An 18,644-nucleotide genomic window follows, 5' to 3' on the forward strand; every position below is an offset into this window, starting at 1 on the left:
AATGGGTAACTATGATGTTGTTGGGATAACGGAGACATGGCTGCAGGGAGATCAGACCTGGGAAATGAATGTACAAGGGTATACGTGCTATCATAGGGACAGAAATGTGGGCAGAGGGGGTGGGGTGGTCCTGTTGGTGAGGAATGAGATTCAGTCCTTTGCAAGGGGGGGACACAGGGTCAGGAGAAGTAGAGTCTGTGTGGATAGAACTGAGGAACAGTAAGGGCAAAAGGACCCAAATGGGTGTTGTCTACAGGCCACCAAACAGTAGCATGGATATTGGGTGCAAGTTGAATAGGGAGTTAACATTGGCATGTGGCAAAGGTAATGTCGCAGTAGTTATGGGGGATTTCAACATGCAGGTGAACTGGGAGAATCAGGTTGGTGCTGCACCACAGGATAGGGAGTTTGTAGAGTGCCTAAGGTATGCATTCTTGGAACAGCTTGTACAAGAGCCGACCAGGGACAAGACTATTCTGGATTTAGTGTTATGTAATGAACAGGATTTGATAAGCGATCTTGAAGTAAAGGAGCCATTAGGAGGTAGTGATCATAATATGATAAGTTTTTATCTGCAATTTGAGAAGGATAAGGGCAGCTCGGAGGTGTCAGTGTTGCAGTTGAACAGGGGAAACTATGGAGCCATAAGAGAGGAGCTGGCCCAAGTTGACTGGACGGATAGCCTAGCAGAAAAGACAGTGGAACAGCAATGGCAGGTATTCTTGAGAATAATGCACAAGGTGCAAAATCAGTTCATCCCCCAGAGAAGGAAGGATTCAAAGGGGGGAAAGGGGCCACCGTGGTTGACAAAGGAAGTCAGAGATTGCATAGCATTAAAAAAAAGGAAGTATGACAGAGCTAAGGTGAGTGGGAGGACAGATGATTGGGAAGTTTTTAAGGAACAACAGGACTTAACTAAAAAGGCAATACGGGGAGAAAAAATGAGGTACGAACGCAAGCTAGCCAGGAATATAAAGGAAGATAGCAAAAGCTTTTTTAGGCATGTGAAGAGAAAGAAGATAGTTAAGAACAATGTTGGGCCCTTGAAGAAAGAATTGGGTGAAATTGTTATGGGAAACAGAGAAATGGCAGAAGAATTTAATGAGTACTTTAGATCTGTTTTCACTGAGGAAGACACAAGCAATCACCCAGATGTATGGATGGGCCAAGGACATAGGGTAACAGAGGAAATGAAACAGATTGACATTAGGAAGGAAACGGTGATGAGCAGACTGATGGGACTGAAGGCTGACAAATCCCCAGGTCCAGATGGTCTGCATCCTCGGGTACTAAAGGAGGTGGCCCTGGAGATTGCGGATGCATTGGTAATCATTTTCCAATGTTCCTTAGATTCAGGATCAGTTCCTGAGGATTGGAGAATGGCTAATGTTATACCACCTTTTAAGAAAGGATGGAGGGAGAAAACAGAGAACTATCGACCTGTCAGCCTGACATCAATGGTGGGGAAGATGCTTGAGTCCATTATTAAGGATTAAATAGTGGCATATCTAGATAGCAGTGATAGGATTGGGCCGAGCCAGCATGGATTTACCAAGGGTAAATCATGCTTGACTAATCTGTTGGAGTTTTTCGAGGATGTAACCAGGAAGTTAGACGGGGGAGATCCAGTGGATGTAGTGTACCTCGATTTTCAGAAGGCATTTGATAAAGTCCCACATAGGAGATTGGTGGGTAAAATCAAAGCTCAGGGCATCGGGGGGGAAGACATTGACATGGATAGAAAAGTGGTTGGCAGATAGAAAGCAAAGGGTAGCGGTGAATGGGTGTTTCTTGGAATGGCAGGTGGTGACTAGTGGGGTGCCACAGGGCTCGGTATTGGGACCACAGCTGTTTACATCCTGGCTGTAGAGGAAGTGCAGCGTAGATTCACGAGGTTAATTCCTGGGATGTCTTACACAAAGAGGTTAGAGAGACTGGGCTTGTACATGCTGGAATTAAGGAGATTGAGAGGGGATCTGATTGAAACATATAAGATTATTAAGGGATTGGACAAGATAGAGGCAGGAAATATGTTCCAGATGCTGGGTGAGTCCAGTACCAGAGGGCATGGTTTGAGAATAAGGGATAGGTCATTTAGGACAGAGTTAAGGAAAAACTTCTCCCAGAGAGTTGTGGGGGTCTGGAATGCACTGCCTTGGAAGGTAGTGGAGGCCAATTCTCTGGATGCTTTCAAGAAGGAGCTAGATAGGTATCTTATGGATAGGGGAATCAAGGGATATGGGGACAAGGCAGGAACTGGGTATTGATAGTAGATGATCAGCCATGATCTCAGAATGGCGGTGCAGGCTCAAAGGGCTGAATGGACTACTTCTGCACCTGTTGTCTATTGTCTATTGTCATAGTCCCAACACATGGAATCATTCCACATGTCATGGTCCCAACACATAGAATCAGTCCACACGTCATGGTCCAAACGCACGGAATCAGTCCAAACGTCATGGTCCCAACACACGGAATCATTCCACACGTCATCGTCCAACACGCAGAATCATTCCACACGTCATCATCCAACACGCAGAATCATTCCACACGTCATGGTCCCAACACACGGAATCAGTCCACACGTCATCGTCTGAACACACGGAACCATTCCACACGTCATCATCCAAACGCACGGAATCATTCCACACGTCATCGTCTGAACACACGGAATCATTCCACACGTCATCTTCTAACACACGGAATCAGTCCATACATCATGGTCCAAACGCACGGAATCAGTCCACATGTCATCGTCCAACACACGGAATCATTCCACACGTCATCGTCCAAACACACGAAATCATTCCAGACGTCATGGTCCCAACACACGGAATCATTCCACACGTTATCATCCCAACACACGGAATCAGTCCACACGTCATCGTCCAACACACGGAATTATTCTACACGTCATGCTCCCAACACACAGAATCAGTCCATAAGTCATCGTCCAAACGCACGGAATCAGTCCACACGTCATGATCCCAACACACGGAATCAGCCCATAAGTCATCGTCCAAACACATGGAATCATTCCACATGTCATGGTCCCAACACACGGAATCAGTCCACATGTCATGGTCCCAACACGCGGAATCATTCCACACATCATGGTCCCAACAGACGGAATCATTCCACACGTTATCATCCCAACACGCAGAATCAGTCCACACGTAATGGTCCCAAAACATGGAATCATTCCACACGTCATCATCCCAACACACGGAATCATTTCACATGTCATCATCCAAACACATGGAATCAGTCCACACGCCATGGTCCCAACACATGGAATCATTCCACACATCATGGTCCAAATGCACGGAATCAGTCCACATGTCCCACGAGCATAGGAGAATGAGGGAAGGTTTGCTAGAGGTGTGCAAAATTATGAGGGTACAGATTGGGTAAATGCAAACAGGCTTTTTCCACTGAGGCTGGGTACGACTAGAACTAGAGGTCATGGGTTAAGGATGAACAGTGACATACTTAAGCGGAATCTGAAGGGCACTTCTTCTCTTAGAGGTTGGTGAGAGTGTGAAAGGAGCTGCCAGTGTAAGTTGAGAATGTGGGTTCGATTTCTACGTTTAAGAGGATTTTAGATAGGTTCACGAATGTGAGGGATATGAAAGGCTATGGTCTGGATGCAGGTAGATGGGAGTTGGCAGATTAATAGTTTGTCATGGACTAGATGGGCCAAAGGGCCCATTTCTGTGCTGTAATATTCTGTGAAGGTGGGGAGGAAGTGCGGTTATGAACACTGGTAGTGTGGCAGGAAAGGAATGGGATAACTGCTCACTGCCTTTAACAACTCCCCGGGGACAGTTCCGGAGGAAAACTATTTCCTTGACATGTGGCATGTGAGGTGGGTGTGCCAGGGCTGCTGGCTGCCTAGCAGTAAATACCCGAGCTAGGGATGTTCCAGAGGCCCTGGTGAGATGGTAAACAGGTAACCACAAGGTGAGATTACCGCACCTCATTGACACACCGGTGATGTTCTGAATATCAACCTTCCTCTTCATGACCTCCTTGATCTGGCCCTTTTCTGGTCCTTTCTTAATCTTTTCTCGACCAATTAGATAAATGTACTTTGGGGTCAGGATGAGATCTCGCTTTATTCCCTGAGAAAAACAGTGAAAGAATTATGAATTAATATCAAAGATGGTGAATTTTTGCTGAGTCAGACAATGAACGAAGTGACAGGGGACACATGGTCGTTTTCCTCCTGTCCTCTACTGAGAGCTGCAGTTAGCAATTCCTACCTTAAATCTTCGATCAAACTTTGTGACAGAGTCTGCAAAATCTATCCGTTCCCTCTTGTGGAGGAACTGTCGTAGCTCTGGTCTGTCTTCGATGCCGAGATAGTCACCAACAAAGTTTCGGTTAATACTGTTCCGTCGCCTCTCTTTGAAGTTGTAGAGAATGCTGGAGGCTGGGATAACCACAGTAAAAACACAATCATTTCACAACTACAAGAGTGAGAGTGCAATTTTATCTTAAATCCACACTTCTGTATACAGGCAGAGTAGACAGGCGGAGCACCTTAGGCAGAGCACCACTAGTGGAATATTACAGGCAGAGTACTACAGGTGGAGTATTACAGGCAGAGCACCAGTGGTGGAGCATTACAGACAGTACTACATGTGGAATGCTACAGGTAGAGCACCACAGGCAAAGTACACAAATCTAATGCAGAGAAATGTTATGGCTGACAGTTTTGGAAACACGAATTGTGAAATCATGCTCAGAATGGCTGTGGAGACCAAGTCTTTGAGTATACTTGAGGCAGAGCTATGATGGTGTTCAACAACGACTTCTTCCAGCTCATCTTTGGAAACAGTTTAATTTCTACCTTTTATGTCTCTTTCTCCTTTTCAAGATGGATGAGGTTCTGTTGGAGACTGATCTAGATCTACACTCAAGCTTCAGTTCTTTACAGTGATGGGACCCACTCCCGGGCTCACCAGCTGGCCATTTTTCGAAATCCCGAGATGTGGCCTAAAAGACGAGCATGCCTTCGGGTTTCTGAGACTTTGTAGCCCTGGAGACAAGCTGATTCTATGCTGACTGAAGCATCGTGGGAGAAAATGTTGGCCAGGAAAGGCTGGAAGATTGTTCAGGCAGGGAGTGCTGAACATGCCATGGGACATGGAGACTCCACTCCATCAGCCAAATAAGAATCGTTGGGAGGCTGGGAAAGGGGCTTGTTTTGCTATTGACATTTGGGGTCATTGCACCAGATAGGAAAAAAGCTGCAGAAAGATCAGAATCAGGTGGCATATGTCATGAAATTTGTTAATTTTGTGTCAACAGTACAAAGCAATACATGATGAATAAACAAAAACACAGAATTACAGTAAGTATATATGTATATTAAATAGTTAAATTAAGATAAGTAGTGAAAAAATAGAAATAAAAAAAAGTAGTGACATACTGTTCATGCGTTCAATGTCCATTTAGAAATCAGATGGCAGAGGGGAAGAAACTGTTCCTGAATTACTGAGTGTGTGCCTTCAGACATCTGCACCTTCTTCCTGATGGTAACAGTGAGAAGCGGGCATGTCCCGAGTGATGAGGGTCCTTGATGATGGAAACCACCTTTCTGAAACACCGCTTTTTGAAGATGTCTTGGATACTACTGAGGTTAGTACTCATGACGGAGCTGACTAATTTTACAACTCTCAGCAGCTTACCACGATCCTGTACGGCAGTCACCACCTCCCCCCCCCACCACCCCATACCAGACAGTGATGCAGCCAGTCAGAATATTCTCCACGGTACATCTATAGAAGTTTTCAAGTGCTTTAGGTAACAAACCAAATCTCCTAATGAGATATAGCTGCTATCTTGTATTCTTTATAGATGCATATGTAAGGCTCCTTTTCATTGACTACAGCTCTACCTTTAATACCATCATTCCAAACAAACTGATTCCTAAGCTCCAGAACCTGGGTCTTAACACTCAGATCTGCATCTGGCTCTTCAACTTCTTCACAGACAGGACCCAGGCTGTAAAGATAGGGGACAAGCTCTCCTCTACAGTCACTCTGAGCACCGGTGCCCCACAAGGCTGTGTACTCAGCCCCCTGCTGTACTCACTGTACAACCATGATTGTGTAGCCAAGTTTCTATCAAACTCAATATGTAAGTTTGCTGATGACACCACAATTGTAGGCCGTATCTTGGGCGATGATGAGTCTGAGTACAGAGAGGAAATTAAGAACCTGGTGGCATGGTGTGAAGACAATAACCTATCCCTCAATGTCAGCAAGACGAAGGAATTGGTTGTTGATTTCAGAAGGAGTAGTGGACTGCACAACCCCAACTACATTGGTGGCGCGCAGCTGGAACAGGTCAAAAGCTTTAAGTTCCTTGGGGTGAATATCACAAATGACCTGACTTGGTCTAAACAAGCAGAGTTCACTGCCAAGAAGGTCCATCAGCGCCTTTACTTCCTGAGAAAGCTGAAGAAATTTGGCCTGTCCCCTAAATCCCACACTAGTTTTTATAGATGCACCATAAAAGCATTCTTCTAGGGTGCATCACAACCTGGTATGGAAGTTGTCCTGACAAAGATCAGAAGAAGCTGCAGAAGATCATGAACATAGCCCAGCACATCACACAAACCAATCTTCCATCCTTGGATTCACTTTACACCGCACGCTGTCGGAGCAGTGCTGCCAGGATAATCAAGGACAAGATCCACCCAGCCAACACACTTTTTGTCCCTCTTCCCTCCAGGAGAAGGTTCAGGAGCTTGAAGATTCGTATGGCCAGATTTGGGAGCAGCTTCTTTCCAACTGTGATAAGACTGCTGAACAGATCTTGACCCGGATCTGGGCCGTACCTTCCAAATATCTGGACCTGACTTGTACTACCTTACTTCCATTTTCTATTTTCTAATTATGATTTATAATTTAAATTTTTATTATATTTACTTCGATTTGTACTTCAGGGAGCATGAAGCGCAGAATCAAATATCGCTGTGATGATTGTACGCTCTAGTACTAATTGTTTGGTGACAATAAAAGTAAAGTAATGCATCAATATGTTGGGACCAGGATAGATCCTCAGAGATATTGACACCCAGGAACTTGAAATTGCTCACTCTCCCCACTTCTGATCCCTCTATGAGGACTGGTGTGTTCCTTTCTGAAGTCCACAATCAGCTCTTTTGTCTTACTGACCTTAAATGCAAAGTTATTATTGTGACATCACTCAACTGGCTGGTATGCCTTCTTGTCTTCATCCAAGTTTCTGCCAACAATGGTTGTATCATCAGCAAATTTATGGATGGTATTTGAGCTATGCCCAGCCACACAGTCATGGGTGTAGAGAGAGTAGAGCAGTGGGCTAAGCACACATCCCTGAGGTACACTAGTGTTGATTGTCACCAATCTGTTCAGATTATGGTCTTCCAGTTGGGAAGTCGAGAATCCAGTTGCACAGGGAGATACAGAGGTCCAAGTTCAGGACAATAGGAATGAGTGTAAAACACTTATAGTCAATACAGCATTGGGATGTAGGTATTTGTATTGTCCAGCTGATCCAAGACTGAGTGCAGAGCCTTTCAGATCGTGTCTGCTGTAGACCTATGGTGGCGATAGGCAAGTTGCAGGGTCCAGTCCTTGCTGAGGCAGGAGTTCACTCTAGCCATAACCAACCATAACTAGCCATAGCCATCACCGTAGATGTGAGTGCTACTGGATGATAGTCATTAAGGCAGCTCACACTGCCCTTCTTAGGCACTGGTATAATTACTGCCCTTTTGAAGTAGGTGGGTACTTCTGACCATAGCAATGAGAGATTGAAAATGTTTTTGAATACCCCCGCCAGCTGGTTGGCACAGATTTTCAGAGCATTAAAAGGTACTCCTTTGTGATGTGCCACCATGTGAGAGTTCACCCTCCTGAAAGACTGCCCGACAGTGGCCTCCGAGACAGGATCACAGGGTCACCAGGTGCTGTAGGGATCCTCATAGCTGAAGTTTGATTATCCCTTCCAAAGTTGTAAACTCAGCCAACTCCATCATGGACACTAACCTCCCCAGCCTGGAGGACACCCTTCAAAAGTGATGCCTTAAACAGGTGGCATACCTCATTAAAGATGCCCATCTCCCAGCACATGCCCTCTTCTCATTGCTACCGTCAAGGAGGAGGTACAGGAGCCTGAAGACACACACTCAGTGATTCAGGAGCATCTTCTCCCCTCCTGAATGGACAATGAACCCATGAACACTACCTCACTATTTATATTCGCCTTTTGGGCTACTTATTTAACTTATAAGTACTTTTTCTTACCAAAATGTAGTTTATATTATTGAGTGTTGCACTATACACCTGCATAACAACAAATTTCATGACATGCCAGTGATACTGAAGATGATACTCATTTGTTGCTGTTGCTTGTGTTGTTCTGCTGAATACTGTGGGCATCCTACATCGGAGCCAGAATGAGTAGCATCACTCGTGGGCTACCCCCAGCACAGCCGTAGGCTGTGTTTGTCGCTAACACAACTGACACTTTTCACTGTACGTTTTGATGGGGTGAATCTGAATCGGAATTGAAAGACGAATCTAATGTTTGAATGTTGCAGACTGGACAGATAAAAGGTTGATGAAACTGGAGCAACTGACCAACTTTAATTGTGCCAGTGTTTTACCTTCTTCTCTCATCTGCTCATACTTTCTCCATGCGACGTACTTCCTCCATGCTTTTTGAATGGTTCTTGCGTATCGATCAAACTTCCGTTCTCTCATTTCCTCCAGGAGGAAGAGCTGGAATTTCAGCACATGGGTGATTACCAACAAGGTGACAGAGAGGGCGACTGGTTAGAATGGTCAGTCAAAGCTCATCCACACAACCCCCCACCCCACTGTATCTTACAGACCAATCAAATGTGCCCACCGAACCTTAGCTCCGGATTTAGAAAAATGATTGGGGGGGGGGGGCGCGGGGGGATCTCACTGATACCTACTGTTACGTATCCCGTAATTGGATAACTTACCAGCAAAGATAGAGAGGTCTGTTGAAGTCTGTTGTCACTATTTTCAAACGTTTTATTCGTAAAGGGACACAAGTTAATACATACATTCAGATAGTGCACATTGTCAACACTCAATCTAAAGCGCGGGTATATTAATAATCATCATTATTAAATGAGCTCTGCTGATGTCTAGGGGTTAATAGATTGTCCGTTGGAAATATAAAAGTCACTCAGAAGGTCTGCCGGCCTCAGCCCGTTGGAAATCGCTGGGTTTTTCGTGGGGTGACCGAGAGAGAGAGATTGGGGGGGAGAAGAGAAAAAACTTGCCGAGTCTCGATGAATCTTCCGTGAAATCGGGGGAGCGTTGGTTTCCTCTCCCCGATGTTAGTTAAAGCGGTTTCCTGTGATTCCAGCCACAGATTCCAATCCCGGAATCTAACGCACGTGGCTTCCTTCAGAATGGCTTCCCGCTGCTGCGGGAACACTCTCGTGTCTTCTTGGTGCGTCTGAGGGGCTGTCCCCCTGAGACTCTCCTTTATACTTCCTCACGGGGTCGCAAGTGTCAATCAGGTTGGGATGAAGCAATCTCTCTCTCAACCAGCCCACCTTGCCCAAGGGCTTTTCACGTGGTCTCCATGAGACAATAGTCGCTGTTGTCTTTATTCTGTATCCCTGGTGGTACCTGCAATTTGGCACGTCTCTCTCTCTCTCTCTCTCTCTCTCTCTCTCTCCGACTGGGTCTACTGACCCCCCCCCCCCCCCTTTCGACGGGTGCTCTTGTGATTCTCACAAAGGAGGGGGCTGGAATCATAACACTACCAAATATTGAAAGGCCTAGACCGGGGGTCGGCAACCCGCGGCTCCGGAGCCACATGTGGCTCTTTTACGTCTGTGCTGCGGCTCCCTGTTGCTTTGGGAAATAATTGGTCAGTATTTAATTAAAATGTATTTTATGTTAGTTTGTTAGTTTTTGAAATGTAATTCTAAATTTGAAGATTATGGTGATCTTGTACAATCTAAATAAGACGTTGTGGCGACCCATTTCCTGACACATCCGAACCGGCTCACAATTAGCCAGCATTCAGGCTAAGGGAGATAGCCTACGGGGGTTTGTGAGTACGTGTCTTTTGCAGCATCCGCGCCCATGGGGGGCGGGTTGAGGCAGGCTTAAAAGCAAGGCTGTTTAGTTCAAATAAAGCTATCTTTGACTGCAGTTTACTGACTGCGTGTAGCACACCGCTACAACGTGTTTTTATCGCTGGCTGTCCAGAGGGGAGGTGCTGAAACGCTTTGTCGCGTGTCTGGAAGAAGTGAAAACTTTTCTGGGCAGCAAAGGGCTCACCTTTCCTGAGCTGGAACAGCCAGAGTGGCTGGAAAAGCTACACTTCATGGTAGACATGACAACGCACCTGAACACGCTGAACACAGCTCTTCAGGGGTAAGGACGTACAGCCCTGCACATGTTGGAGGATGTTTTGGCATTCAAGCGCATGTAGACAGTGCTTGCCAGAGATTTACAGAAAGGCACACTGTCTCACTTCCCCAATTTGAGAGAGTTCATACAAGGTCACGACATGATAAATTCGGAGTATTTACATTCTGCAATCATCGCAATGCAAACATCGTTTGGGAAACGCTTCTGTGAGTTCAGAGAGGAAAAAAAACACATTATCCTTCCCGGTCACTCCCCTAAGCATCGATCCATCCCTACTGAATACGACTGCATTGTCAGGTGTGAGTCAACCTGACCAAGTATGATAAATATTTTAATTGCATATTATTTTACGTATATTCATATGTTTTCATTGTTCAGTGAAATAGTCCTTTTATTTTTCAGGTTGACAGCTGGCTGACGTTATTTTTGGTTTGCTGCTGGCGGCAAATTTAAGTTTGGCGTTTTTCATAAATACAAGAAGGACTCAAATAGACGTTGAGTATTTTACTTAAAAGTAACCTTCAATCCAACGTCTTTTTTTCGGAGTTCAAAATGTTTTTGTTGCATGCAGAAATGTAATTTCGTTTTCTCTGCAGGAATTCATCAATTTCATAAATGCAACACATTATAGTTTGTTTATACATAGCATAAAGGCAAAACAAAATGTTGTATGCAGTGTTATTTCATTTTAAATGTCAAACGGGTTTTGCGGCTCCCAGTGTTTTCTTTTCTGTGGGAAACGGGTCCAAGTGGCTCTTTCAGTGGTAAAGGTTGCTGACCCCTGGCCTAGACAGAGTGGATATAGAGAGGATGTTTCCTATATTGGGGGAGTCTAGGACCAGAGGACACAGATAGAGTGGATGTGGAGAGGATGATTCCTATAGTGGGGAGTCTAGGACCAGAGGACACAGATAGAGTGGATGTGGAGTGGATATTTCCTATAGTGGGGGAGTCTAGGACCAGAGGACGCAGCTTCAGAATAGAGAGACGTTCATTTAGAACAGAGATTAGGAGGAATTTCAAGAGCTAGAGGGTGGTGAATCTAAAATTCATTGCCACAGATGTCTGTCATGGCCAAGTTACTGGATATATTTAAAGCAGAGGTCAATAGGTTCTTGATTTGTCATTGTGTCAAATGTTACTGGAAGAAGGCAAGAGAGTGAGGTTGAGAGCCAAGATGGAATTAGTAGAATAACTTTCTGATCCATGTGTTTTATGGTCTTTCAAACGTATGAAGTTAATCCATAGCAATAACTTACCGATTCTGGATTCTTTATAAATATTTTGCCTTTTCCCATCTGGAACTGGTCAGCGTCCATATTGACAGACTGAAGGAGATGCTGAGCCCCACGTTTCTCATCACCACGCCAACAGGGCCAGGTTTCCGGTGTCAGGATGGCGTACCTTTAAACAACGGCACATAAACTTCAGTCAGAGCACTAGCTCGGCAATGTATATGGAGTTGTTCAGTTTGTCTCCTAGTGGTACATTTGTATGATTCTGGAAAGCTCTGGAAGCTTCTTTGGTGCTTCATTATTTGACTATGGACTTTCTGATTAGTTAACTCTTATCTGCAAATTTGAATGGAATATTAATTATCTATGGAATACATGAAGCGCCAATCATGTGAAATTCACTTCTCTCTCCCTTCACTTACTGGACCTCTATCATTGTCCATTTTTCAATTTTCTCTGTTCTATTAGTCAGAGGCTTTTCCCCAGGGCTGAAGTGGCAAACACGAGAGGGCACAGTTTTAAGGTGCTTGGAAGTAGGTACAGAGGAGATGTCAGGGGTAAGTTTTTTACTCAGAGTGGTGAGTGCGTGGAATGGGCTGCCGGCGACGGTGGTGGAGGCGGATACAATAGGGTGTTTTAAGAGACTCGTGGATAGGTACATGGAGCTTAGGAAATTAGAGGGCTATGAGTAACCCTAGTAATTTCTAAAGTAAGTACATGTTTTGCACAGCATTGTGGGCCGAAGGGCCTGTATAGTGCTGTAGTTTTTCTGTGTTTCTATAGTTTTAAGGTGCTTCGAAGTAGGTATGGTGGGGATGTCATGGGTAAGTTTTTCACACAGAGAGTGGTAAGTGCGTGGAACGCACAGCCAGCAGCAGTGGTGGAGGTGGACATAACAGGGTCTTTTAAGAGACTCTTATATAGGTACATGGAACTTAGAAAAATAGAGGGCTATGCAATAGGGAAATTCTAGGCAGTTTCTAGAGTAGGTTACATGGTCGGCACAACATTGTGGGCTGAAGGGCCTGTAACGTGCTGTAGATTTCTATGTTCATATGTATAGATAATGAGGGAATCTGCAATCCTATGTAATTGTACGCAAGGAAAAAGAGGTAATCTGAAGTCCCATTTAGTTTCTGCACTAAGCATCTACGAGTGGAGATGCTGTGTCAGTGAACAGCCTGAAATAATAAAGTACCTCTGGAGGAATTTTGGGAAAGGTCTTCTATAGGCAAATCCAGCACGCCGTACTCGAATATTTTCCTTTAGTCCCAGGTATTCAACTTGATGCTTTACCCTGGGAGAGATTGGATTGAAAACAGAGGCGAGAAGCACTGTCAGTTCCTCAGTCAAAGTACCACACATAAATAGAGCAAAAACAAAGTGCACTGTAGCACAAAGTGATCAGTGTTGCTAAACTGCAATGATTAAAGTCCAAAAGTTCAAAGTAATTTTATTATCAAAGTACATCTATGTCAGCATATACAACCCTCAGATTCTTTTTTCTTGAGGGCATACTCAATAAATCTACAGAATAATAACCATAACATAATCAATAAAAGACCACCCAAAGTGCAGAAGAGAACAAACTGTGAAAATGCAAAAGAAAGAAATAATCATAAAAATAAATAAATAAGCAATAAATATTGAGATGAAGAGTCTTTGAAAGTGATTCCTTTGGTTGTGCAAACATTTCAATGATGGGGCAAGTGAAGCTGAGCAAAGTTATCCACTTTTGGTTCAATTGCCCGACTAGGATTTTTCCACTGGTTCAAGAATTGAGTGGTTGAAGGGAAGTAGCTATTCTTCAACCTACACCTCCTGGCTGATGGTAGCTGTGAGAAGAAGGCATAGCCTGAATGGTGGGGTCCTAGATGCTTGATTTTTCACATTTCAAAGTAAACTTATTATCAATATGCCTTCACATTTTTTCCTGAAATTCATTTTCTTGCAGGCATTTACAATAGAACAAAGAAATACAACAGAATCAATGAAAAACTGCATGCAAAGATTGACAAACAACCAATGTGCAAAAGACAAACTGCAATACAAAAAAACCCCCAAATAACAATAATAAAATAAGTAAATAAGCCACACTGAGAATATGAGATGAAGAGCCCTTGAAAGTGAACCCATAGGTTGTGGGAAGAGTTCAGAGTTGGGGTGAGTGAAGTTATCCCCTCTGGTTCATGAGCCGGATGGTTGAGGAGTAATAACTGTTCCTGAACCTGGTGGTGTGAGTCCTAAGGCTCCTGTACCTCCTTCCTGATGGCAGCAGTGAGAAGAGAGCGTGGCCTGGGTGTGAGTCCCTGATGAGGGAATCTGCTTTCTTGCAACAGTGCTTTGTGTAGGTGTGCTCAATGGTGGGGAGGGCTTTTCCATGAATGACTTTCAGTTTGGTTATCTATTTATTCATTGGATGTAAAGAGTCAAACCTTATCATGTGGGATGGATTCCACAGACTGTACCTAATGTCCTATGTAGCCAGACCCCAGGCTGATGCAGGGAGTGAGAGACATTCCCACACATCAATGAACAACTTCATTCACCATTTACCTGTATTAGGAATTTGCTGTGGCATGTTGGTGCGACAATGCAACAAAAACAACATTCAACAATTATAAAGAATTTCTAAAAATGAAGTTACTCAAGATTCAGAATTGTTTAATGTCATTTGCAGTACACAAGTGTAAAGGAGATCAAAAGAATAATTAGTTCAGATTCGGTGCAATGGCAAAACAAACACATTAAGATAAAGAGCACAATAATAAAAAAAACATAAGTATAAACACATAAGATAGCTTTTATACAGTGCCTATAAAAAGTATTTAATCCCCCTTGGAAATTTCATGTTTTATTGTATTACATCATTGAATCACAGTGGATTTAATTTGGCTTTTTTTGACACTGATCAACAGAAAAAGACTCTTTCATGTCAAAGTGAAAACAGATCACTATAAAGTGATCTAAATTAATTACAAATATGCAACACAAAATATTTGACAGAATAGGTATTCACCCTCTTTTGGTCAGTATTTAGTAGTAGATGCACCTTAGGCAGCAATTACAGCCTCAAGTCTGTGTGGATAGGTCCCTATAAGCTTTGTATGCCAGGATACTGCAGCTTTTCTCCATTATTCTTTACAAAACTGCTCAAACTTTGTTAGATTACATGGGGGTCACGAGTGAACAGCTCTTTTCAAGCCCGAAAACAAATTTTCAATTGGATTGAGGTCTGGATTCTGACTTCGCCACTCCAGGACATTAACTTTGTTGTTTTTAAGCCATTCCTGTGTAGCTTTGGCTTTATGCTTGGGGTCATTATCCTGCTGGAAAACAAATCTTCTCCCAAGTCGCAGTTCTCTTGCAGACTGCATCAGGTTTTCCTCCAGGATTTCCCTGTATTTTGTTGCATTCATTTTACCCTCTACCTTCACAAGTCTTCCAGGGCCTGCTGCAGTGAAGCATCCCCACAGCATGATGCAGCCAACACCATGCTTCACGGTAGGGATGGTGTGTTTTTGATGATGTGCAGTGTTTGGCTTACACCAAACATAGCTGATGGCCAAAAAACTCAATTTTGGTTTCATCAGATCATAGAACCTTCTTCCAGCTGATTTCAGAGTCTCCCACATGCCTTCTGGCAAATTCTAGCTGAGATTTCATGTGAGGTGTTTTCAACAGTGGCTTTCTCTTTGCCACTCTCCCATAAAGCTGTGACAGGAGAAGCACCCGGGCAACAGTTGTATGCTTAGCCTCTCCTATCTCAGCCACTGAAGATTGTAACTCCTCCAGAGTTGTCACAGGTCTCTCGGTGGCCTCCCTCACTCGTCCCCTTCTTGCACGGTCACTCAGTTTTTGAGGACGGCCTGCTCTAGGCAGATTTACAGCTGTGCCTTATTCTTTCCATTTCTTGATGATTGACTTAACTGTACTACAAGGGATATTCAGTGACTTGGAAATTTTCTTGTATCCATCTCCTGACTTGTGCTTTTCAATAACTTTTTATGGAGTTGCTTGGAGTGTTCTTTTGACTTCATGGTGTAGTTTTTGCCAGGATACTGACTCACCAGCAGTTGGACCATCCAGATACAGGTGTATTTTTACTACAATCAATTGAAACATCTTGACTGCACATGGTGATCTCCACTTAACTAATTATGTGACTTCTCCAACCAGTTTGGCTGCACCAGTGATTATTTGATGTGTCATATTAAAGGAGGTGAATACTTACGCAATCAATTATTTTGTGTTTTATATTTGTAATTAATTTAGATCACTTTGTAGAGATCTGTTTTCACCTTGACATGGAAGTCTTTTTCTGTTGATCAGTGTCAAAAAAACCCAAATTAAATCCACAGTGATTCAATGTTGTAAAAAAAATAAAACATGAAAACTTCCAGGGGTGGGGGGAGGAGGAGGTGAATACTTTTTATTGGCACTGTATATAGATCATATGTCCATAAAGTGATGCTAGGCACAGGAGTGTTGGTATGGATATTGGATAAAATGTAAGAAATACATTATGTAATGACAAATTGTCAGGCAAACTGACCTGTTCTCCTCCCAGTCCTTTGGTTTCTTCGTCTCATTGGGTTTGATGCACCGGATGTAGTGAGGGGTACACTTCATTAACCTACTGACCAGATCATTCGCTTGTTTCTACACAGAGCAAAGAATTAACAATCTTAAATTTCACTCATGAAACATCCATGTGAAGGGAGAGACACACAAGGAGTAACACACAAAATGCTGGAGGAACTCAGCAGTTCAGGCAGCCTCTATGGAAATGAATAAACAGTCGATGTTTTGGGCCGAGACCCTTCTTCAGGACTGAAGCGGAAGCAGCATAGCATGTTCACAACTAACAAATCCAAACCTGTACATCTTTGGGATCTTTACTAGCCCTTTCCATCAGACTATTCTCCTGCCTTCTCCTCTTAACCCTTGGCACCCCGAGTAATCTGGAACCTATCAATCTCTGCTTTAAATACACCCAATGACTTGGCTGTGGCAATGAAATCCACAGATTGACCACCCTCTGGCGAAAGAAATTCCCCTTCATCTCTGTTTGAAATGGACATCACTCTACTCTGAGGCTGTGCCCTCTGGTCCTAGACTCCCCCACTATGGGAAACATCCTCTCTACCTAGGCTTTTCAATATTCAACAGGTTTTATATGAGATCCCTCCTCGTTCTGTTAATCTCCCGTGAGTACAGGCCCAGGGCTATCAAACAGTCTTCGCAGGTTAACTCTCCAGCAGTGTCAACACATCAGAGCTCTGCCTCTGGACCTGAGACGTGCAGGATGTGGAGATGTTCGATAGCGGGCAGCTTGGTTCATTCTGTGATGGACATTACTATAAAAGCTGAAAGGGCAGGAGTGAGAATAGCCTTCCACAAGTAGTTCAGGTCACAGGAACAGATCAAAGTCTTGTAATGTGCATCAGCTTCAGAGAGAAAGTCAAAGCAGGAATAGGCTATTTGGATCCTCAAGCCAGTCCTTACGTTCAATATCACTAAGGCTGATCTACCTCTGCTGTACCAATTCCTAAAGACCCTCAACTCCCTGAGCTTTCAAATATATATCTACTTGGACCATAAGACATTGGAGTAAAATTAGGCCATTCAGCCCATTGAGCCAGGCCAGCTGTTCGATATTGCTGAGGCTGGTCTACCCAAGGCCTTATCTCCTCTTTTCCCCGTGACCCAGATCTTTCAGATATATATTTATTTAGAGCTTAGGACATAGGAACAGAATCACGTCATTTGGCCCATCAAGTCTGCTCTTCCATTTGTTCACAATACTTCTTTAATATCTACATTGGTCTAGTTATACCATTAAATTCTGGAGCAAAGGATTCAAATAAATAATATTAAATGTGTTAATAGTCATAACACGCTTTTAACCTTCAATGGAACAAGAGGAGAGGATGTATTTTTTAAAATGAGCCTTAAGTTAATAATCATACATTTCTTTCAAAAATGCTTGACTTATTTAATAAAGAAATTATTGAAGTTATTCATCGCCTACCTAATATTTTTAAACTAATTATGTCTGGGACTATATAAAACATACATTTATTACAGCGTCAGAGGGAGCAGTGTTCTCTGCAGCCACCAGGTGGCAGACCAGGTAAAGGAATGCGGTCTTGTGGACTTGCCCAGAACTGAGGAAATCCAGAGCAACACGCACAAAATGCTGGAGAAACTCAGCAGGTCAGGTGGAATCTATGGATTGATACTGAACTGCTGAGTTCCTCCAGAACTTTGTGTGTGTACTCTAGATTTCCGGCATCTGCAGAACCTAAAAACAAGAGATTCTGCAGATGTTGGAACTCTTGAGTAACACACACAAAATGCTGGTGGAACTCAGCAGCATCTCCAGGAATGAATAAATAGTCAACGTTTTGTGCTGAGACCTTTCTTTAGAACAAATTTCACAACATGCTGTATTGTATGCCAGTGATATTAAACCTTCATTAGGACTGGAAAGGAAGGGGTCAGATGACAGAAGAAGGAGGCGGGTGGGGGGGGGGAAGAGGAAAGAGTTACAACAAGTTAGAAGGTGATAGGTGAAGCTGGGGGATGAAGTAAGAAACTGGGAGGTAATAGGAGGAAAAGGAAAAGACCTGGAGAGGAAAGAATCTGATTGGAGAGGAGAGTGTACCCTGGGAAAAAGGGAAAGTGGACTTTCTGCAGAACCTCTTCCGCTTATGAACGGTACACAAGACAAGTTTCACTGTACCTCGATACATTAACAATAATAAACCAATTTATCAATTTACCAAGAGCTTCTCAGCCAGAGAATAGTAAATCTGAAGAATGTTCTGCTACAGGCTGCAGCGGAGGTCAAGTCTGTGTATACTTAAGGCATAAAGTCAGGCCATCAAAGGACATGGCGGGAAGGCAGGTGTGTGGGGTTGAGTCAGATCCGGGATTAGCCATGATGGAATGGCGGAGGACTCGACGGGCTGAATGGCCT

General features: G+C 43.7%; 1 protein-coding gene across 2 annotated transcripts in view; it reads right to left on the reverse strand.

Moving 5' to 3' along the window:
- Positions 1-18,644, reverse strand: part of LOC132405954 (unconventional myosin-If-like) — a 158,653-nt gene that overhangs the window by 19,766 nt on the left and 120,243 nt on the right. For both annotated transcript variants that reach the window (XM_059990985.1, XM_059990986.1), the window contains 6 exons: positions 16,215-16,321; positions 12,858-12,956; positions 11,684-11,828; positions 8,666-8,780; positions 4,266-4,435; positions 3,979-4,124 (listed from right to left, as the gene is read on the reverse strand). In XM_059990985.1, coding sequence (XP_059846968.1) covers positions 3,979-4,124; positions 4,266-4,435; positions 8,666-8,780; positions 11,684-11,828; positions 12,858-12,956; positions 16,215-16,321 — 782 coding nt within the window. The remainder of the gene's footprint in view (positions 1-3,978; positions 4,125-4,265; positions 4,436-8,665; positions 8,781-11,683; positions 11,829-12,857; positions 12,957-16,214; positions 16,322-18,644) is intronic.

This window comes from Hypanus sabinus, chromosome 16 (assembly GCF_030144855.1).
Source record: "Hypanus sabinus isolate sHypSab1 chromosome 16, sHypSab1.hap1, whole genome shotgun sequence".
Lineage (NCBI taxonomy): Eukaryota > Metazoa > Chordata > Chondrichthyes > Myliobatiformes > Dasyatidae > Hypanus > Hypanus sabinus.